Source organism: Podarcis tiliguerta (genome assembly GCF_965153285.1).
Source record: "Podarcis tiliguerta genome assembly, chromosome: Z".
NCBI lineage: Eukaryota > Metazoa > Chordata > Lepidosauria > Squamata > Lacertidae > Podarcis > Podarcis tiliguerta.
The window spans coordinates 47,904,741-47,927,025 of record NC_139553.1 but is presented as its reverse complement, the minus strand read 5'-3'; the positions used below and the strand labels follow the sequence as shown (position 1 = coordinate 47,927,025).

Below are 22,285 nucleotides of genomic sequence, written 5' to 3'. Positions count from 1 at the left end.
CAGAACAGGGGAGGCAGGGAGAGAGAGAGATGAAGGGCCAGGCCTGAGAGCAGCCCTCTCAGGACTCAAAAGGAGCTGCTTGAAATCCCCAGCAGCAAGAGAAATCCACTAAGTTCAATTTAGAATCCTTCATTTCCCATTGACTCCTGTTCTCCCTTCTCATCTTATTCAGTCCTAGTATTCACACAACACTGAGCTCTCTGAAGTAGCTTATAGGTGAAATCAGTTGGGATTACCTACCTAATGGATGCGCTACTTCAAGAGCATTTCCCTGCTCAAGGTTAAGGGTGACCCAGGGCCTGCCACAGAGTGCATTACTTCTCAAAACCTCACCCTGAGGTGATAGGGCACCTACCAGAAGGAATGGGATCAGTTGATTCAGAATCTTCATTTTTGTTTTCGGGCTCCTGCTTTTCAGGTGTATCCAATGATACCATCAAGCTGGGATTTGGGGCAAAAATGGCAGATGTGACCACTGCGTTATGTGCTACAAAGAGAAGAAAAGCAATCAGGACCCACCCTTTGGAAAAAAACGCAGGGAAAACAAGGAGTTCCTTGGAGTACGGAGGTTAATTGTAGGTAACTGGCAGATGCAATGGTGATTTTTAGGGATGGCTCTGATAGGAAGTATTAAAGCTCCAATTCACTCACAAGGAATTGGTCAGAACAGGGGGAATACACTACATGAATACCCACACAAAAACCTGGTTTGCTTCTGATCCTCGAACACACTCTTGCGACCTTTTTTGTTACTGACATGGAATGTGTTCAGTCGCAATTCACAGGTCTGCCAGGCGCTACTCAATTCACCCAGGACAGCTAACCATCTGCCCAACTCAGAGACCACATAAGAGCCAATTCAAAGATGCCAGAAGGGAACACGGTTCATGCCTCATAAGCTCCTGGTCACCCTTAACCTTTTCACCTACTGCCTGGATGCCTTCACAAGCACCACCACCCCATCCTAGTCTAGTCCTACAGAGGACTGTACCATGCACGTAGCCTTCCTGATCATGTAGAATATGCTGTTACCAAAATTGGATTTGATAGAAAACAACTGTGCCAAGACTTAAACCCACTCCTTTGAATAGCACAAGAAGCCCTAATCAAGCTAAGTGCTTCACAGGGGAAGAATAAGTGGTGTGGTTTTGTCATCAGCCATTCATATTTGGAGAAGACTTCTTCTAGCCACTTCAGGAGCTGTAACACTCCCAGGCAGGCAGTGTTTTCTTATAAGGGCGGGGGGGGGGGGGCACCAGTCGCCCTCGAAATGCTGTTGGACTCCAGCTCCCATCAGCCCCAGTCAGAGGATGCAAGTGCTACCCCAGCAGCATCTGGAGGGCGCAAAGTTCCCCAGCTCAGGTTTATACAATATTTGTGAAGAGCAGCAGGGAAGAGGACTGCGCTACATTTCTAAACGGGGGGAATTTTGTTTTGTTTTAAAATGCAGAAGGGTGGGGAGCTTCTGAAATGTCAACCTCCATACCTGTTGCAGTCTGCTCTTTCTGAGACATGCGGATCAGATCGCTTTTTACATAAGTACGTTTGTACGGCTGGGCAGCAAGCAAGAGGTTTTTGCAGATGTACTGCAGGGGCACCCCCTTTTGGCTCTGCTCTTCCTGTTCAGCGACTCTGTTGCCCCATTTTCATTTATCCCAAACAGCTCCATCCTTAACTGGATTGTTCCAGTGGGGTTTACTGGTTACACTGCTGGAGAGGGAAAGGGAGGAGGCTGGATCTGCGCAGAGGCCCAAAGCATTCTGGGAGGCCACCTGACTAGCACTGAGGTCAGAACCCATCACCAAGAGGCTGGCCATTCTTGGGACACAAGCACTCGGTCACTCACAGGGGGCCCGCTTTTCCCTTGGGATACACAAGTCCCCGCCACATGCATGGCTTAAATTAAAGTTCTTGCAACTGAAAGGCAGCAGCTTCAGCTCAAACACTGAGGTGGCAGTGGGGCTTCACCTTTGACACCCTCCCAGAAGTCGTTGCGGTCCCTCCTGACGGAAGTAAACTTGCTTAAATCATGGTAGGTGCTCCAGATGTAAACGTATTTATCTTCAGAACCACTCACGATGTATGTGAAGTCGTGGCTGAGGAATGAGAGAAGAAAAACAATTCCCAATTACTTTCAGTTCATCTTTTCTTGTTCCCATTGCTTCCTCCCATAAGACAGGAAATTCATGGCTTAAAACAAAGTCAAAGGGTACGCTGTGTGTCAATGTTACTTTGTTTATTACTTTCTTATTCTGCCAAGAGCTCAGGGGGGTGCACAGGGTTCTCTCCTCCCATATCCCATAATGACCTTAGCTACTCTTTGGGTTTGATGAGTTGGAAGATGGTGACTGGTTCACCATCTAGTGGATGTTTGGATAGTGGATTGACTAGTGGATATTTCAACCCAGATCTCCCCAGTGCTAGCTTGAGATTCCATCTGCTACACTACAGAAGAGACCACGAAAAGCACACAAAAAACAAAAATTCTGAAACGCTTAATTTCAGAAGCAGAAAACATGGTCTGTTCATGTATGTTCATCCATCTCTACAAATATGCAAAGAGCAACTTAAATCTGCATGATGAAGTCAAGGCGTGCATTGCATTCTTCTTCCCAGAAAGGGTTGCAGGGCGGAGGGAGTCTAGGAAGTCCTGGCTATGAGCCATTTCTTTCTTTACCTGAAGCTGGCTTTGATCTGGCTGCTGCTGTTGACATAGCCCTTGTATTTCATAGACAGAGACAAATCTCTCAGGTCATAGAGTCGGATTCGGGAGTCGTTTGACGTCACCAGGATCTGGCAAGAAAAGTAAAAAATATAATAAAAAAAAATCCATCAGCGGAATGAGTTGAGAAGTAGAAGCTAGACTGGCCTGCCATTTCTGCACTGAGCTTCAGAAATGACCAGAGCTCAGACCTATCCAGATGTCAAACTCTGTTCCCACAGAAGCATTTCTCCACCAAGTGGAAAATGTGTGGGATCTGCTGGCAGTGAGGGAAGAGCACTCTGTACATGCTTAAATGCTCTCCATTACTGATCTAGCTTGCTGAGCAGAACCAAAGTTGAGACAGTTTCTAAATCTTCTCATTGGAGAAACAGAAGGGCTTCTTCCGTGGGTTGACACCCTGAGCATTAGCCGGCCTCTGAATCTCCTTCCAGCCTTTTGAGTTGAGGCACAAAGAGTGGGGGGTGGGGGTTGCTACATACTACCATCAGCTTTGGCACTACTTTTCAGGGTATTCTGAGTTCATGCTCACTGTAATGTTGACATATGGCAAATTAATTGTTAATTGTTGGTTTGTGCATGCTGTATTATATTTTTTATTTCATTTGTTACTGTAATACTGTAACAACATTATCAATGCAAACATTAAAAACACATTTTCAAAAACAAAGATCATAGGACAGACAGCATCATTGTGCACCATAGACCTGGTTAAATATGTGCACCTTCTGAAAGCTCATCCACAAAAATTCAGAAAACAAAGTTGCCAGCTATACATCTACACAGATGGGCACACCAACCTGAGCAGGCACTTCCATGCGCCACTGCACACACGGCTTGGCAGTAGGATCACAACGGAGGGCCAGCCCAGCAGATCTCAAGGCATGGGAACTGGCAGTCATTCAGGGCTTTCTAAGTTTGCAACAAAACCATGCATTGGGCCCAGAAGCAAAACAGCAGTCAGCATTGTTTGTGCAGGGCTGTGTTACACGGGTTCAAACAGAAGCACCAGGTGCATCTCTGGAGGCTGCACTCTGGACTAGCTGCGGCTTCCACACCATCACTCCAGGTTTGTGAAACTATGCAATGTAGGTAACATTAAATGGACTTGTGGAATTGTACACAATGATCAAAGAGTGCGAGTGTCTTCAAAGTAAGAGGAGCTACCTTGTTTTCTCCTGGCAGTGGCTCAATTCCAGTGATTTTCCTCCCAACTCGATTCCGCCCTCTAGTTGACCGCACGTGGATCTGTGTATGATACTTTAAGTGCTAAAGATAAATAAAACAAGAATAAATTCATTGGAACATACACAGGGTTCACTGAGCTCTGCTCTGCATCCTGAAGTGGCCAAAACTGGATTGGAACCCGGAAGCAGCTCAAGGGAAAACAGTTGGTGTTGGCAGTGGGTACTTGAGACACTATTAGTTCCATAAAATGGGGCTTCTTTCTGAATGTTTTGAACCACAGCAACAATCCTACTTACTGGTTGTCTCCCTTGAATGAACCAGGTGGCATCAATTGTGGTAGCAGGGCTTACCTCTGTGTCGTAGAAGATACACCGGCCATCATAGGTGCCAATAACAGCGTATTTGCCATTCTGGCAAAAGTTGGCTGCTGTGATCAGCTTGGTCTGCCCATCTACTTCATTCCAGAGGGCCACTTTTTTGTCAGGAATGTTCCAAAGTCGCAGCTTTCCATCCAGCGAGCCACTTAAGAAGTATCTGTCATCCTAAAAGAGGATAGATGCCACAAGAAATGTGTTACTGGTGGCAACTTCTTTGAGGCCTTCTAATATGTTGTCTTCACCCCACTGAAAATGGACACACAGGTACAGGGCCAACTTTGCTCTATTAGAATCTCACCATTCCTGACATTCAGGTAAACTGTGGTGTCTGCATGAGTGCAAATTCATGGGCTTGTTGTACATCACACGTTCTCAAACATGCAAACTGAGGTTGGTAGGGGTCCCACAGGCATCATCTTAAGATAGGTACAATGTGTATCTTAATAGTGCCACTGTATTCTGCTCTGGTCAGACCTCACCTGGAGTACTGTGTCCAGTTCTGGGCACCACAGTTCAAGAAGGACACTGACAAACTGGAACGTGTCCAGAGGAGGGCAACCAAAATGGTCAAAGGCCTGGAAACGATGCCTTATGAGGAACGGCTAAGGGAGCTGGGCATGTTTAGCCTGGAGAAGAGGAGGTTAAGGGGGGATATGATAGCCATGTTCAAATATATAAAAGGATGTCACATCGAGGAGGGAGAAAGGTTGTTTTCTGCTGCTCCAGAGAAGCGGACACGGAGCAATGGATCCAAACTACAAGAAAGAAGATTCCACCTAAACATGAGGAAGAACTTCCTGACAGTAAGAGCTGTTCGACAGTGGAATTTGCTGCCAAGGAGTGTGGTGGAGTCTCCTTCTTTGGAGGTCTTTAAGCAGAGGCTTGACAACCATATGTCAGGAGTGCTCTGATGGTGTTTCCTGCTTGGCAGGGGGTTGGAATCGATGGCCCTTGTGGTCTCTTCCAACTCTATGATTCTATGATTCTATGATTCTAACTCTTTCATGTACCCTTACTCATAGAAGCACAGAATTGTAGAGTTGGAAGGAACACCAAGGGTCATCCAGTCCAACCCCCTGCAATTCAGGAATGACAGATAAATGATCTCTGACAGATGCCCATCCAACCTCTGCTTACAAACCTCCAATGAAGGACAGCCCACCGCCTTGTGAGGTAGTCCGTTCCACTGTTGAATACATCTTACCATCAGAAAGTTCCTCCTGATGTTCCAGCAGGAATCTCCTTCCTTGGCATTTGAATCCATTGGTTTGGGTCCCGCCCTCTGGAGCAGCAGAAAACAAGCTTGCTCCATCTTCCATGAGACAGCCCTTATGGTATTTGAGGATGGCTATCTTATCACCTCTCTGTGTTCTCTTCTCCAGGCTAAACAAAGAGCAGGAAGCATGGAGAAGAGGATAGCTTCCAGGTTGTCCATTGAAAGTGCAGTAAGAGAGGGAAGGAGAACACCGTTCCAATGAAGAAAGGGCGAGCTAGGAGTGACAAGAGGCAGACCGAGGAGGATGCCTCTTGCCAGAAACTGCAGCACAGCGCAGGGCCTAAATACTGCGGTACTTCCTGCACACCTGCAGCTCACCCAAGAAGTGCGGACAAGGGTGGTCCAGAAGCCTCAGCTGGTGCTGCAGTTGGTGTGTAGGTTCGCCTGTGAGGAGGAAAGTGGAGCTGAAGGGGGAGTGGGATGCTCCAGGAGCACCCTGCAGCTGGTAAGTTGGGGGGGGGGGTCACTAAGAGGAGGAGGAATGCAGAGAAGCAGCAACAGCGGCTGCAACCAGAGCAAGTTATGGGTCAAGAGGAGCGGCAGAAGAAATGGGAAGCAGAGGCGCCAGTGCTCGGGTCCAGGTAGCACAGAAGGAGCAACAGTGCTGCCAGGCCTCAAGGCAAAAGGTGTCCAACCAGAGGTGGCAGGGGGGAGAGACCCTGGTTGAAGCTCTGAGGCTGCCTTGGTGTGGGGTGACTGGGCGCCGCGTGGTTCCGGTGGGTTTTAGATTTCCATGGAGCCTGGGGAAAAGAGGGGAGCAGGAGGGGATACCTGATGACCCCCAGCCTCTGATCTGTTTCTTTCTTCTTTCATTTCCTCGGACACATGGGAGAGGTTGAGCTGGCAATCAGGAGGTGCTGCTTCACAGGAAAGAGGAGGTGGTGGAGACGACTGGGGAGACGCTGGAGGTTTTGTGCAAGCCCACAGAGGAGGGAGAGGAGGCAACAGCAGCACCAGTGTCCACCATGGACTTTGGGGGGTAGGGTGGAGATGGGCCTGGTTTTAGTGCATGGTTTTAGTGGACTGACCTGCAGGGACACAGGGGTGGGTGGGGAGAGGGAGGGCCCATCCTTGAGACAGTTATGGTAAGGCTGTGGAGAGGGGGTAGGATTGTACAGAGCATGGAGAGAGAGGGTGGGGTGTGCAGGGATGTCCATGTTTATCCTGGTGGCACAGTGTGGTTTGGAATGTATTTCTGAAGTGTGTTTTATCGTCTATGGTGCTAGTTTTGGTGCTTAATAAAGCCTATTGCAAACACCTTATCATCCTGGCCCCCTCTCCTCTCCACAACTTCCAGCTTGACACACAAACTCAATCCTCTATTCATATTTAAAATTCAAAACTGGGTTAGAAACGAGGCCATCTCCCTTACCCGTGGATGGAAGGCTATAGCAGTGACGAAGTCAATGTGCTGGAAACAGCAGAGGCACTCCCGCCTGGATATGTGCCAGAGCCTGACGGTCTTATCCATAGAAGAAGAGAGTAGAAAGTAATTCTGGGGGGGATCAAAATGGCATGAATTATTTCTGAGACGTATAAAATATAAAGAGAGTGCAGAGCCCTGATGCAATCTACTGTTAAGTTTCATCTATTCAGCATGGAAGAGATCTCTCTCATTGCTTGCAGTTCAGCAAAAAAGGATTGGGGAAAAGATCAAGCCTTCATGCGTGCTAATGATGCGAGTTCACTTCAACTAGTAAGTGCAGCAGCGGCAAACAAACTCTGGTTACAGGACCAGAGAGGTTCCTCCAGGAGATCAGGAATGGTGGAAAGAGTTTGTCTGCCTTTCCTGATCTTTCATCATGGCCGACAGCTGCGGAGTGGGTGTGTTACTGGCCCATGGAGAGAACAGCAATGTACCCCTATCTGGGCAGATAAACTATAGGTTGATAATGATGACGATGATTTATTTCTTGTACCCCACCCATTTGAGTGGGTTGCCCCAGCCACTCTGGGCATCTTCCAACGAAATATAAAGGAACACAACAAAACATCAAACATTAAAAGCTTGCCGAAACAGGGCTGCCTTCAGATGTCTATGAAAAATTAAGAAAAAAACAAGGACATGAAAAACTGATTTCACTGTTTCTCACGATGTGGATGGGAAATTGTTATCACTACAATAAGCCTGCAACTTATGTTCTGTGGATCACAACTGAAGCCAAAATTGCCTACCATCAAAAGCCAATGCCAATGTCATTTTCCCCAGAACCCCTCCATTTCTGCCACATGTGTAAGTTGTGGGCTTACAGTACAATAAAGTGATGGGCTGGTATTTCTTCTCCTTAAGGCTGCTTCCCCCAACCTGGAGCCCTCCAGGCATACTCAACTACAACCCCCATCAGCTTTGATTACTGGCCACACTGGTTGGGGGGCTAAGGGAGCTGCAGGCCAAAGCACCTGGAGGGCACCAGGTTGGCGAAGGCCGATGTAAGGTCTGCTTCTCTGGCTGCACCCTCCTGTCCTATAGAGTTAGGTGCCTTATCCACTGTACTGTCCCATTGTGGAATGATCCCAGGTGGACCACAGCTGCCACGTGGCAGAGCACGTGATCTGAATTCAGAAGGTGCCAGGTTCAACCTCCAGCATTTCCAGGGAGCCCTGGAAACGCCTCCTCTTTGAAACCCCGGGAAAACCTAAACACAACTTGAAAACAAGCAATATATTGCTGCTCCTATTTATGAGAAGTCCAATATGTCTTACTTTAGACCAGGACAAGTCCAGGAGATCTGCCGTGTGACCTTTGTATTTGCAGAATGGCCGCTGGCGAAATGGTGTGTTTTTATCATCAGGGTCCTCGTCGGCCCCACTGCAAACCTAACAAACAGATATACAAGAACTGTGAGAAGCAGGAGGAACAGAGAGTCCCAAGTGCATTGAGAATCCGCAATTAGGGATCCTGTTAATAGCAGGAGTTACATTCCCACTGAAAGGAAAGGTGTTCTGGAGCTCCATTAGCACACTACAGCTCCTGTTCCTGAATTGGGGAAGTGAATGCCAGCATGTTTTTAAAACCTCTATCCCTGCAAACCGTGAGGACTAGGAACTTGCTTTAAATAAAAGGCAGGTGGAGTGATGATTTTGGACTAGTCACTGTCCTCTGCCACAACATGAAAAATGCTTGTGAAAACTCTGACAACACTGGAGACAGGTTGCCCAGATGTAGATATGTACTTATCAAGAAAGCAAGCCCAGTGACTCTGCATGCAGAATGGAGCTCTCTCTACACTCTTGCTGCAAGCTTTTGCATCCCTGCTTTTCCTCCTTGCCTGCTGTATCTCTTCAGTGAGATAATGTGCACTATCAGCCTCACCTTTAAATAAGCTTGTGGAAGGTAATTGTTAGGTTAGGAAACTCAGACAGCAAGTGGAGCACTTAATTACCTCCAGCATTCAAATCCAAAGTCATGCTAAGAAAGCAGCCTTAATTATGCAGATGTCAGGAGAAAGATGTGATGTCCTTAATAACCTACTATCAAGTTAGCTCTGGGTATTCTACAGCCCCTCCCTCCCATGTTGAATGATTTCTACCTCTGGTCATTTGTGCCTGAATGAGATTTAAACCAGGAGACCTGTGCCCCTTACAGTGAAGGTCTCCAAAGAGCAAACCACAGGGTGATGGAGTGGAAGGGGAAGGGTCCGTAAGTCATGGGAAGCTACTGGACTATTGTGTCAGACCCCCTGAGGACATATTTCAGTATACTTATCTTATAGAAGATAACATGGACCACAGCTCATATTGCCAATCTTCTTTATTACTTTAGAACTTCCAAAATAGAAACTTGCCCTGAACATAAGAGTGATCATGCATTCTAGAGAATAACTGTATTCTCTTTTGAGATGATGAGCTGTTTAACATGTCTGTTTGCATTATTTGTGTGTGGCAGGAAAATGTTTTTCCCATCGTTTTTCTTGGTTCTTCCCCTTAAATAAAAATATCAATTATTTAATGGTAAAAAACAAACAAAAAAACCAAGGTCCAACTTACCCCCATATCGTTATCTGACTTTGAAGAATTCAAACTCTCTTGAGATGGGGAGGGAGACACGCGACCTGAAACACAACGGGGGGGGGGGGGATTACAGCTTCCTTTCAAACAAGCAATTGTTTACTTGGCTTTCTACCTTCCAAGGAAGGAGCAGGCTGTACCTTCTGTGTTGTACTTCATCCGCATGTTATTGAAGTAGTCGAAAGCATTCTTCAGCACCCAGATCCTCACCACATTGTCCTGACCCGCTGACGCAAGCAAACGGCCACAGTGTGAGAACTTCATTGTCCAAACGGCGCCCTGTTGAGAAAAGCAACACCTGTCAGGCTAGGAACCCTGGCACTTCTACCATCAAGCCCATGCTTCAAACCAGAGACTGGTCACATACAAACAGTGTTAAAATGCCCATTATTTAATTGTTAACCTGCCTTTCATCCAAAAGCTCCCCTGTGAGGCATATGGGTTCTCCGCCCCCCCCCAACAGCCCTATGAAGTATGCTGAGCTGAGTGTGCATCTGTGTGACCAGCTAACATCATCTAACAAGCTGCATGGCTCAGTGAGGATATCTACCAGGGCTTTCTCAATCCTGGCCTGACACACGGAGAGGTGCAGAGATTAGCATACAACACAGACCCCACTCCCACAGGTGTACAAAGCAGGACATTAGGGAGTAAAATAAGTGAGAGGAGTGTCTCTTGTGAATGAATTTTAGTGGCTGCTTAAAAAAACACAACACAGTTCAATTTTTTATTTTTATACAACTTATAATAAGATGCTTTAACCCATTATAAGTTTATTTAACTTACAATAAGATGCTGTAACCCAGTGCTCTTGAGGTGGTATTCCCCCCCCCCTTGTGGCCCCCCTTCCCTAGCCATCCACTAGTACAAAAATGCCCATTACAAGAGCAAGGGCCTGCTAGACCTCCTCAAGAGTAAATTTTGTCCTAGGTGTTCATTCTGCTCCATGTTAGTCTTATCTTGATACAGGAGTTAACGCTCTTCTACTGCAAGATTGTAGTACTTATTGCTTACCGTATTTTTCGCCCTATAGGACGCACTTTTTCCCCTCCAAAAATGAAGGGGAAATGTGTGTGCGTCCTATGGGGCGAATGCAGGCTTTCGCTGAAGCCTGGAGAGCGAGAGGCGTCGGTGCGCACTGACCCCTCTCGCTCTCCAGGCTTCAGGAAGCCATCCGCAAGCCTCGCGCCCCCGGCGGGAGGTTCTGCTGGGCGTGCAAGGCTTGGGGCGGCAGCCTGTTCTGGGGTCGGGGGAAGCTCGGGCCTGGGGGGGAAATAATTTTTTTTCTTTATTCCCCCCCCCCCCCAAATCTAGGTGCGTCCTATGGGCCAGTGCGTCCTATGGGGCGAAAAATACGGTATTTATAATGTTCTTCGGGGGGAGGGGTGCCTACTATATTCCCGGTATTTTGCCTAGGCATATTCCAACCTGTTTCTTTCCTTCTGGTACGAGTCATTCACTGTTTCTCTGCCATTTTCTCTTCCAGAGATTCCTGAAAGCCTAATGAGGAATGTAATGGCTTCTGTGGGATCCCAATGGCAGATTGATACCGCCAGGTGGGAGCGGAATGGTTTGTGAGTGGAAGCGAAAACCGCAACCTACCATATGCTCTCCACTGAGATCCTGGACAACTTTAATTTGCTCAAAATCAAACGGCCCCTTGAAGCCATGCGCCGCCTTGAATTTCACTGGCCTGGTATACGGCATGCCTTCATCATCGCTTGAGGATGGGTCATCTTGATCAGTGTGGAATACTAGGAAGAAAACGAGTGCCTGGAATGAAAGCCTATTACCTTCTGCAAAACTCCAACTGGCTCAAAGCAAATGAGGCAACAGCAGTGGATATAGACAGAGAGACAGATAGATGGTGTGTTTGGAACATAGGAAACTCCGCTATATGGAATCAGGTCATTATTGGTCTATCTAGCTTAGTTTTGTCTACACTTCCTGGCAGCAGCTCTCCCGAGTCTTAAGACAGGAGTCACTCCCAGCCCTACCTGGAGAACCTTGAACCCTGTGCATGTGTTGTATGATTTTAAATGTAGAACTATGTCAAATGGACGTAGAAATTTACATATGGACAAACAAAGCTGACTTATGCCAAGTCAGGCCAGTGGTCCTTCTTGCCTAGTATTGTCTGCATTGACCAGCAGCAGCTCTCTGGGGCTTCAGGCAGGAGTCTTTTTCCCAGCTCCACTAACTGAGATTGCAGATATACAGACAGCTGCCCCATGCAGAGTCAGGTGACTGACTCATTTAGCTCAGGGCTGTCTCCTCTGATGGGCTGGCCTCCTTCCCATCAGCTGAAACGTGATCCTTAAAAAAACCAAAAACAAAGCTGGAGATGCCACTGGGAACTGAACCCGGAGCCTTCTGCATGTGAAGCAGGTGTTCCATCTCTGAGCAACAGCACCTGCCCCGCATTTAGTGTCTGCTTTATATTGCAGCGGAGGGGAGGGACTGATCCTGGGAACCAGCAACCTGGGCCACAGTCACACCAAACATTTAAAGCACCATGATACCACTTTAAACAATCATTACTTCCCCCAGAGAATCCTGGGAAGAATGGTTTTTTAGAGACCTCTATTCCCTCTCCCAGAGCGACAATTCTCACAGGTTCCCTGGGAAGAGGGATAGATTGTTAGGCTACTCTGAGAATCAGAGCTCTGTGAAAGGAATGGGGGGGGGGTCTCCTAAAAGGTCCCACTGTGCTTAACGAACTACAGCTCCCAGGATTCTTTGGAGGAATCCATGACTGTTTTAAGTGATATCAAACTGCTTTAAATGTATGATGTGAACCTAGTCTTGGTCAGAAAGTGGAAGGCAAGATCTGAATCACAAACCCCAATCACAATAAGGGTAATGAATGAAATGTCCCCCCTTCTTTCTGGGTATATTGCCCATTTGATGCTTCCCAACCCCAAAAGATCCGTCTTTCTCCAACCTTCATCTCGAACACTCTTGACTTTGTTGACGGCCCGCTCTCCATATTCCTCAGCCAGGTGCCTTGCCCTCTTGACTGATTTGCCCAAGAACTTCTTCAGCTGAGTCCTGGGGGCGGAGGGAGAGAGAGAAAAGAAAGTTGCCATGAGCAAACATGTCAGATAGCAAATCCATTTAGGAGATGGCACACACAATTTGTAATAGGGCCACGATTTGAAATACAAACATCCATTTGCTTTTTTGCTACTTTTAGTTTAATATTTAGACCCTGCTGTTCCATAAAAACAAATAAAAGTAAAGTAGGAAAATGCAATGGGACTGTATAATAAAAACAAAAATTTTAAAACCCACCAAACCCCATAAGAAGTTAGTTGTGGCCTTACGTCTTCTGCTTCAAGCGTCCTCCATCTGTATCACTTTGCTGTGGCTGCATTTTGTCCTCATCGTCTGACTGTGCCCCATCGTTACTGTGGAGAAGCAAAATGGGTTTGAATCTTACATGCCAAGTATCCACATTTCTCAATGGAATCGAACCCCAAAATGAAGTAACTGCAGCTTTATCCTATGTGCTATGCTACTTATCTGAAGGGCACCGGCTTCCCCACCCCCCCACCTATAGACCACTGAATTTGGCACCTTCTGTAATGATAAAGAACTGTGGGAGAGCTGTGAGGAGAGAGAGAGACTTTCTGCTGTCCATCAGGCAATGGACCACACTCCAACCCGAGGAGCCTTTCCCAGACCATGACTTTGATGAGCAACTGGGAAGATAGGAGTTTGGGGATATTTTTTAAGAAACCATTTAAAAAGTTGTATGTCTTTGTTTCTCATTTTGACCCTTTTACATGGTTATGAATGTTATGTGGTATTTTATGTATTGTGACTTGCCGTTATTTTTATCAATTATAGTTTAGAAATTCTTTACTTGTTTAGTGTAAACTTCAATTATTATTTGCTGATATTTCATTGTACTGTTTGCTATTACATTCTAATGGATTATTTAATATTGCTTTATTTGATATAAGCTGTTTATTTGAAAGCTATTGTGACATTTATGTATTGGATCGGATTGATACTCCCTGTGTGGCCTTTGCTGTCTATTTTGCTGCTTCTTCAGCTTGTAAACCGCCTTGGGTATAGTAATATAGAAAGGTGGTATACAAATTAAAAGTGAAATAAAAAAAGGAGAAGAAAGTGAAATGACAAAAGGAGGGAGGAGTTCCATGGCTAGCTACAGGACCACCCCTGAACTAGGACCGATTCCTGGCAGCTACCCCCTACCCTCTCAGAAAGTGGGGCAAGCCAGTTTTGATCCTCCAGTGCCAAACTTACGTATTTTTCGCTCTATTAGACGCACCAGACCATAAGACGCGCCTAGTTTTTAGGGGAGGAAAACAAGAAATAAGAAAGCAACGCAAAGCATCCTGAGCTAAGAGGGAGCGCGCCTCCATCTTCGCTCAGGAGGCTTTGCGAGGCTATCCCTGAAGCCAGGAGAGCAAGCGGGATCGGTGTGCACCGATTCCTCTTGCCCTCCTGACCAGCGAAAGCAAGCCTAGTGGCTTCCCCCACCTTCCGCAAGAGCCGTGCGCTCTTTAAAGGGAGAGCGGCTCTTGGGGGCTTTTATGGGAGGCGGGGGAAGGGACAGAGCTGTGCACTCTGTCCCTTCCCCCACCTCCCGCAAAAGCCAGGGATAGCCGCGTGTAGCCTTCGCAGGGCAGCGTGATGAAGACAGAAGGTAGAACAGCCAGCTGGATCACAGCGCAGCGATCCTGCTGGCTGTCCTGGCTTCTTGCTTGGCCATGCGCAGCCTCTCCCGAGCAAGGGGAGCCTTCACCCCCTTGCCCAGGAGAGGCTGCGCGCAGTTAAGGCTCCCCCAAGAGCCGCACTCCCTTTAAAGAGGGCGTAGAGTGTGTGGGGGCTTTTCCCCAAGGAGGGAGAAGGGCAGCTCTTCTCCGTCCTCAGGGAAAAGCCTCAAAGAGCCACACACACACTCCACGCGACTCTTTAAAGGGAACGCTGAGCAGAGCCTCCCACCTGCATTTGCTCCATAAGACACACACACATTTCCCCTTACTTTTTAGGAAGGGAAAAGTGTGTCTTATAGAGCAAACAATACGTTAACTAGGCAGGATCACATGGGAGCTGGTAGTTCTTCAGAAACAAAGGGGTTCCAGGCCACTTAATGCATTAAGGTACATTTAGTAGTCCACTGTGTGAATTGTGCCTGGAAACAAACCAGTGAAGCTCTTGAGAAGGACTGGAACGATACATTTATATCTGTGTGTGACAGTTAATCGTTTTGAAGCTGAGTTCTGGACCAGCTAAAGTTTCTGGACTGTTTTCCCCCCAAAGGCAAACCCAACAGAAAGCATGAGAGAGAACCTCGGGGGCCTGCGGATGTTGCTGGACTACAACCCCTATCATCCTTGACTGCTAGTGATACTGGCTCCAACAACACTTGTGCCCATACGTAGAAGAGACATTGATAAAGAAATGCAGGCAGGCAGAAGAGGCACCACCATCCAGGTGCCGCCCTCAATTCCTCCTACCTGACATATTCCTTGGTCCGCCTCATGATGTGCAGCGTCAGGGGGTTGATGCCCGTGGGCAGCTTCTCCTCAGCCAAACTCAGGGGTATCTCCTCTCCTGTGTCAAGATTCTTGATCATGACGCTTGCCAGGATTTCCTGCAAAGGAAGACAGGACAGAAGCAAGGGTCAATGGACAAGGCTTGTGCACGTGATGAGAGGAACCACAGAAGGTAGCAGCAAAAACAGTTGACTGAACCCAGTGCTGGCGTTGTACTCATCAAGACAAATAAGACAGCTACAAAAAAAATCTGGGGTTGATTGCGATATATGGTCTGCTATCAATGCACCCAAGCAGCACTTGAAATCCAGACACCTGGGCATTAGGATTGTCCTCCAGCTTTGGCCTTGAGCACCCACCATCCCTGACCACTGGCCCTGCTGGCTGGGGCCAAAGGCTGCCCTGGACAGACCTCTGGTGTGACCTTGTGAGGAGAAATGCTGTGCATAAGGCAGTCTGTGTACGTGCTTTGGAAAACGGCGTCTGTGCTTCAGGGCCTGCTTAGCAGCAGCTCCTTGTTGATGGTCTCTGAAAAGGGAGAGAGCGCCAAAAGGGCAACAGTCGCTTTTAATACTTATAGGTGGGGCCTGGATCAGGCGGGTTCACTCCGATTGGTCTGTGAAACAGCAGGCCCCTCATTGGCTACAGGTTCTTGTCAGTGGAGAAGGAGCAGTTAACTGTCCGTTGCGAAAAATAACTGTCCGCTGGGAAAGACAGTTGGTGAGGGAGGCTGAGAGGAAAGTGGAGAGCTTGAGGCCCAGATAGCGAGATGTCTCTTCCCCAGTGCAAAACAGGGAGGCTCGGGAGAAGAGAGCAGATGGCTGGGTTAGGCTACGGGACTGGCCTATACAGAAGTCTCCCAAGAAGAAGGCCACACAAGGGTGGTTTTGCGTTGTTGTTGTTTTGGTTTTTTAACAAAAGGAAAATTAGTTAAAATGTACAAGCAGCCAGAAAAGTTTTGGGACCAGAGACCAATTGCCCCCAGTAACTGGAGTGAATCTGGCTGAAGTGGAGGGCTTAGGGAACGTGACCTGAGGTAAAATCCCTTTACGAGGTTGGCGTCAGCAGCAGACTCTGGAGTTCTTAGAAATTGCTGTTAAGCACGTTGGACCCCAATGTAACACACATGAACACCCCTTCAATGAAGGATCTTAGTTGATAGCTGGATACCAGCACTGGAGATGAAACAACCTCATGCCTATGCCTATCATTTTATCATCATCAATTAAATGTGTGTGCTGCCCTTCATCCAAAGGTCTTGGGGCAGTTCACAGCATAAAAAACACAAAACAGGCACACAGAATACTTATACCAAGCTACCAGGATGTTTTGGTAGCATTCTGATGGCGCTGCATGCGCCTGAAGGCTTCTTCCACATCACTCCCTCCCCTCTCTGCCATCCCTCCTCAGGCGGAGTAAGAAGAATCAAGATTCAGCTCCCCACATGCCCCACTGACAGTCTAGGCCTGTAGACCTGGAGGGAAGACCCAGTGAAGACTGAGACAGCAGAGGGATGTGGAGAGCGGAACGGGAGGGAAGAGATCCTGGAAGCATTTTTTTTTTTTTTATGTTTTTAGTATAAAGGGATCCTTCCACTATGTCAGGGACTGGCAGGGACTGAGGAGCTGGGGGGGGGGGGCTATGGGGCCAGAGGCTGAGCCAGGGAAAGTAGGCGCTGATTTATGTGCCACCCACAAGGCAGCGGAAGAGCCTGAGGAGGAAGAGCCTGGGCTGGATGTGCCAGGAGCAGAGGGGGCCCAGAAGAATCCCCTCTGCCCCCTCCTCCACTGTCCCCCAGGACCAGGCTTGAAGAAACAGGCACAGAGGCAATCTCTCTGTGGGAGAAGTCGCAGATTGCCTGCATGTGCATTGTCAGACAAAGGTACTTAAGTTTGGGTGGAGGCGAGGTCATGCTGCTGCTCCAACTGTGCATGGAGCACTAGCCTGGGGAGGGGATGCTAGCTACTCAGTCACCAGAAGTGAGTACGTGCTCTGCTCCTTAGGAGCCAACATTAAGCATGTGCTTTGCCAACAGAAAATTGAACTGCAAGCCATTTGGGGGCACTCTCCTTCCTTCCTTCCTCCCTTCCTCTCTTCTCCCAGGTGCTCTGTAGCTCCGTATTTTCCCTCCTAGGGTGTCTTGAGTACTCCCTGTCCAAGATGGGAGTCCAAAACATCTGGAGAGCACCAGGCAACACCAAACTAGTTGCCGCAATGGACTTGGTAGACAGCATCTTCTCATGGCTTTTTGGCCTCTTGGATCTGTGCACGTATGTATTTATTTTAATACACAGTTCCTGAAAGTCGTTTAAATAGGCAGACAGTAACAGTTTTGACACCAGACCCCCTCCTGGATACCTCATCTGTGAGCTCCCTGCCGGAATTAGACCTGGGTCTCTGAGGCCCAATCACTTCACTCGAGATCGTTTGTCCATCCGCCGACTTTCCATTTTCCTGCAATTACACAAGGGCATTTGCTTACATGCAAAAAACGAAAGAACACATACTGTTTCATGAGCATTTCAGGGCAGGAAAATGGGCCAAAGCACATCCCAGACTATAACAGGCTTTCTGCAGAGCAACATCGTAAGCAAGATCAGTAAAACATGTAGCCTGCTTTTAAGAACTGCAGCCAATCTATATGCAGATGCTGTGATTCTAAACTCACACACTAGACAGGATGCACCACTGAACACAATGGAATTTACTTCTGAGTAAACACACAATGCATTGTAAGGTGGCAAATCTTTTTCTAAACTTTACCACTAGTTGCTAGTAACACGTGTGCACACGCGCGCACACACAAATGAGCCTGGCAAATGGACAGAGGGCAGGAAGCAGGTGCACTTTCTTCCCACATATACAAATGGGGGTGGGGAGAACTGGTCACCTCTTTAGTTCCTAACTGCAATCATTCATTAGAAGTAAAGGTCCCCAAGCCATAAGGTAGGATTTGCAAGTGGGCTTCAACTCTAGACTCAGCACAGCCTGCAAAGAACAAACCCTGGTGGTGCCAATGGTAGCTCCCTGGTATCTGTTACACAATGTTGCTCAACCTTAGGTCCCCAGATGTTGTTGAGTTCCCATCGTCCCTGACCACTGGCTAAACTGGCTGGGGATAAAGGCTGAAGAACACTGTTCTACAGAGAATATTTGACTCATTTGCACGTAACGCTAAGCTAAAAAAATGGCTAAGTGTGAATGAGCAAGCATGCAAATACTCTCTGCGAAATCGGCAGTTTCTCCGCTTCTCTGCTGGTCCTGCTGCTGCCATAGTGCTGCCTAGAGCTAAGCCATGATTTGTCTTCCTGTTACATCTGAACCCGAGGCTCATTGTTTGCTTCAGTCCAGACAAGCCACCAGCCTCAGGTTGTTCTTGGCTCATAACTCACAGCTTATCCAGCAGAAACAAACCATGAGCCTAGGTTTGCACACGGCACTGTCAACCCTGGGCTTAGCATTCGCAGACACAGGACCAGAGGAGGAGCAAAGTGTGATTCTTGCTGTGAATCCCCACAGACTCCCTCTCTCCTGCCATTATGTGAACTGGGGTCACATTTGTACCATTCATTTAAAGCCTTGGTCTTCAACTGGTGGGCCAGGACCAATTCATAGGTTGTGGCCTGATCCAAGATGGGTCATAACCATCATTCAAATGTATGGAAAAGATTAAGAAATCGGTCCCCAAACGCATGCTTGGGTTAAAAGTGGGTCCTGGGTCTAAAAATGTTGACGACAACTTATTTACGGCACATAGTTTCCCTTGGAGAATCCGGAGAACTGTGGTTTGCTAATAGTGCTGGGAATTGTAGGTTTATAAGGGAAAAACTAGAGTTCCCAGGATTCTTTGGAGGAGCCCTGTGGTTTAAATGTATGGTGAGGGTAAGAACTAGTTTGAAAGATCAGCAGCTGGCTAAAAAGCTCACAAAAAAACCACCTTGTGTCTCACATAGATGGATATTTAAGGACCCATTCAGAAACAGCACCCAGCACCACATCCAAATGCAGATGGGGAATCATGCCTCGGAATGCTCCCTCATACCATGCTCAGTGAAAAGTACCGTATTTTTTTGCTCTATAAGACTCACTTTTCCCCTCTAAAAAGTAAGGGGAAATGTGTGTGCGTCTTATGGAGCGAATGCAGGCTGCGCAGCTATCCCAGAAGCCAGAAGAGCAAGAGGGATAGCTGCTTTCACTGTGCAGTGATCCCTTTTGCTGTCCTGGCTTCTGAGATTCAGAATATTTTTTTCCTTTTTTTCCTCCTCCAAAAACTAGGTGCGTCTTGTGGTCTGGTGCGTCTTATAGAGCGAAAAATACGTAGATTATTAGACAGGGAAAAAATCAAGCCTAGACCCCACCCCCCACAACTCGCTGGGTTTTTGCATACTGGATTTTTTTAGTTTGCAGGGAGCATTCCCAGAAACAACCCAGCACTCACATTCAGAATTGCCACAGTCCCCCAAACAGATACACTCCACCATCCTCTTCCGGAGCATGTGGATCAATCATGCATCCATGCTTTGGGGTCCTTTTCCCTCCCACGTCGCCCTGGGCATCAATCATTACTTCCAGTGGGAAATTGGACATTTCAAGTTCCATTTTACCTGTGCAGTGACGATTTTGTCCCCGCTTGTTGCGCTGGCCAGATCCAAGGAAGGCTGAGAATCTTTGGCTATGGACTCCATCAACACATTGGGAGGTAAGAGGCCACCAGATGAAAAAGTCTCCCTGGGAACTACAGCAAGACATTAAAGAGGTGAGGAGTTTCTACCAATTAAATCAGATTTACTCCTCCATCATGTGACTCCAGTTCTCACCCATCCCGAAAGCCAGGATGGCAAATACTCAGAGTTGGAGAGAGCTGGAAACCAGCAATGTCTAGGGAAACAAGTAGCCCACCCTTAGTCTGGTACAAAACTAAAACTTACCTTCCAGACCAGGTGTTTTGTGTGTCTCGATTTCCAAGTCGCTCTTCTTCTTCCTTGGCGGTGGGGCAGGCCGAGCAGGGGGTGGGGGCCTTGGGGGAGGGAGGCCTGCTGGCGGGGGAGGCCGGGCAGGGCCAGACTTCTTTGTGCTGGCCACAATGTCTGGCTCTATGTTGAGCTGCCGCGGTGGTTTCACAGGAGGCATCTCATCAGCCACGGATGAATCTCTGGCAGGAAGGAAATCCACAGGTGCCTCCAAGCCATCCGCCGGCCTTGAGTCAGCTGCCTCCTCACTTTTCAATTCCTTGTCGCCTTCTCCTGCTTGCCACAGTGGGATCTCGCTTGCGGTTTCCACTGATCGAGCATCACCTTCCCCCTGCCGATGCTCCAATGCCCCCTCATGGGTCTGCAAAGCCTGCCTGGGCTCCATTCCATTTGCCACAGCCTGGGGGCCCTGGCAGGGGGGCTCTTCATCGTGGCCTTGTAGCAACCCTGCTTCTGCAAACAAGAGTTCGGGAATGTGCTGGAGAACATCAGCTCCAGAAATCCAAGTGTTCGCATGTGACGGGGAATCGGACAGCTCCTTTTCTGATGAGCCCAATGGATCATAGTCAAGTTGATGTACCTTCTGGCTTTCTTCAATTATATTGTCAATTATCTAAACAAACAAAAGTGTCACATGCAGGAGCTGGCAGGCAGTTGTCGCTGTAACCTATAGAGACTGTGGCCTGGTTGTGGCAGTGGCATGTCTTGCAATGCTGCGAAAGGAACTGAGCTAGCTAAGCCACCGCACTGAATGCACTCACTCCTGTGTGTCCACAGCAGGGGTGTTTTTCTGGAGGAGGAGGAGGAGGAGGAGGAGTTTGGACTTGATATCCCGCCCTTCACTCCCCTTAAGGAGTCTCAAAGTGGCTAACAATCACCTTTCCCTTCCTCTCCCACAACAAACACTCTGTGAGGTGAGTGAGGCTGAGAGACTTCAGAGAAGTGTGACTGGCCCAAGGTCACCCAGCAGCTGCATGTGGAGGAGCAGGGAAGCGAACCCGGTTCACCAGATTATGAGTCCACCAACCACTACACCACGCTGGCTGTTCTGGGCAACAGAATCCTATAATTGTGCCCCTGCTCTCAATCCCTGTGAATATATAGACAGTGAGATCATCCCTTGTGTGGGCAAACAAAGATTCCCCACTCAGCCTACTGACAGAACCATATTCTAAACCCACCCAGGGTCCAGAATGCCCACCCTGTTTTCAGAGGGGAACACAGCAGGGATGTTGTGTCTATGCCCTCCATATGTTGTTGGACTACAACTCCCATCATCCTTGTCCGCTGGCCGCATTAGGTGGGGCTGATGGGAGATGGAGTCTAGCACCTGGAATGCCACAGGCTCCCTATCCCTGATTCACAGCATCCTTATTTTAATGGGGGGAGGGGATCCCGGAATCCCAAGTATCAAAATTTTGGGAGACACTGGTCTTTGCAGAGAATAATGATTCAAAACAACTTTTAAAAAAAAGAAGGAAGGAAGAACTTGGCAAACACAGACAGTTGCGGAGGCAGGATCATTGTCTTTCAAGCTTCAAACGACAATATGCAATCCAAATGACAATAAATAACATTTATCTACAACATCTATTAGACAAATCACAGTGAACTGGTGACTTTACTTTTAAACTTTTATTAAAAATCTGCACATATTGAACACATAACAGTTAACTGCTTAATGATTTCCTCTTTACTACCAAATTAAGACACCCCAAACTAAGAAGTAATTTAGTTTTTACAAACTCTGCCGCTTTGGAATACTTGCTGCCTCTAACTTTCCCCACGAATTCCCACAGCTGAGAACTGTGAGGATTAATAGGCTCCCAAAATTAAATTAAATGGCCTTTCAGTGCACTGCTCAAAAGATTTGTTATGTGACTCTTTAAAAATCTGTACTTCAGGATTTCCATCAACAACCTAACACACCTCTTTAGGGTCCTCTTGCTTGACTTCCAAAGCTCCTGCTTCACATTCTGCTTTCTGTTGACCACTGGTCAGCTCCTGAAAAATAAAGCGTAAGAAAGGACTTGTTATAAAAAGGGTCAAATCCCAAATAATCCAGAAGGCAGCAAGAAACTGCACATCATGGTGATGCAGAAACAGACTGGCCACAGAATGTACAGGGCAAAGGGATGCTTCGTATTAGCTCAGGATACATTCACATGAGCAAACAATGATTATTTTATGCAAGCTAAGAGCAGCACTGCAGG

At 47.6% G+C, this 22,285-nt stretch overlaps 1 protein-coding gene across 2 annotated transcripts in view; it reads right to left on the bottom strand.

The window, feature by feature from the left end:
* The window catches only part of WDR44 (WD repeat domain 44), a 42,337-nt gene that overhangs the window by 1,963 nt on the left and 18,089 nt on the right, over positions 1 to 22,285 (bottom strand). For both annotated transcript variants that reach the window (XM_083422580.1, XM_083422581.1), the window contains 17 exons: positions 22,002 to 22,076; positions 20,031 to 20,685; positions 19,707 to 19,837; positions 17,461 to 17,556; positions 15,064 to 15,200; positions 12,898 to 12,981; positions 12,516 to 12,622; positions 11,174 to 11,325; positions 9,712 to 9,850; positions 9,551 to 9,615; positions 8,267 to 8,380; positions 6,936 to 7,058; positions 4,261 to 4,452; positions 3,890 to 3,991; positions 2,678 to 2,793; positions 1,969 to 2,096; positions 356 to 487 (listed from right to left, as the gene is read on the bottom strand). In XM_083422580.1, coding sequence (XP_083278706.1) covers positions 356 to 487; positions 1,969 to 2,096; positions 2,678 to 2,793; positions 3,890 to 3,991; positions 4,261 to 4,452; positions 6,936 to 7,058; positions 8,267 to 8,380; positions 9,551 to 9,615; positions 9,712 to 9,850; positions 11,174 to 11,325; positions 12,516 to 12,622; positions 12,898 to 12,981; positions 15,064 to 15,200; positions 17,461 to 17,556; positions 19,707 to 19,837; positions 20,031 to 20,685; positions 22,002 to 22,076 — 2,548 coding nt within the window. The remainder of the gene's footprint in view (positions 1 to 355; positions 488 to 1,968; positions 2,097 to 2,677; positions 2,794 to 3,889; positions 3,992 to 4,260; positions 4,453 to 6,935; positions 7,059 to 8,266; positions 8,381 to 9,550; positions 9,616 to 9,711; positions 9,851 to 11,173; positions 11,326 to 12,515; positions 12,623 to 12,897; positions 12,982 to 15,063; positions 15,201 to 17,460; positions 17,557 to 19,706; positions 19,838 to 20,030; positions 20,686 to 22,001; positions 22,077 to 22,285) is intronic.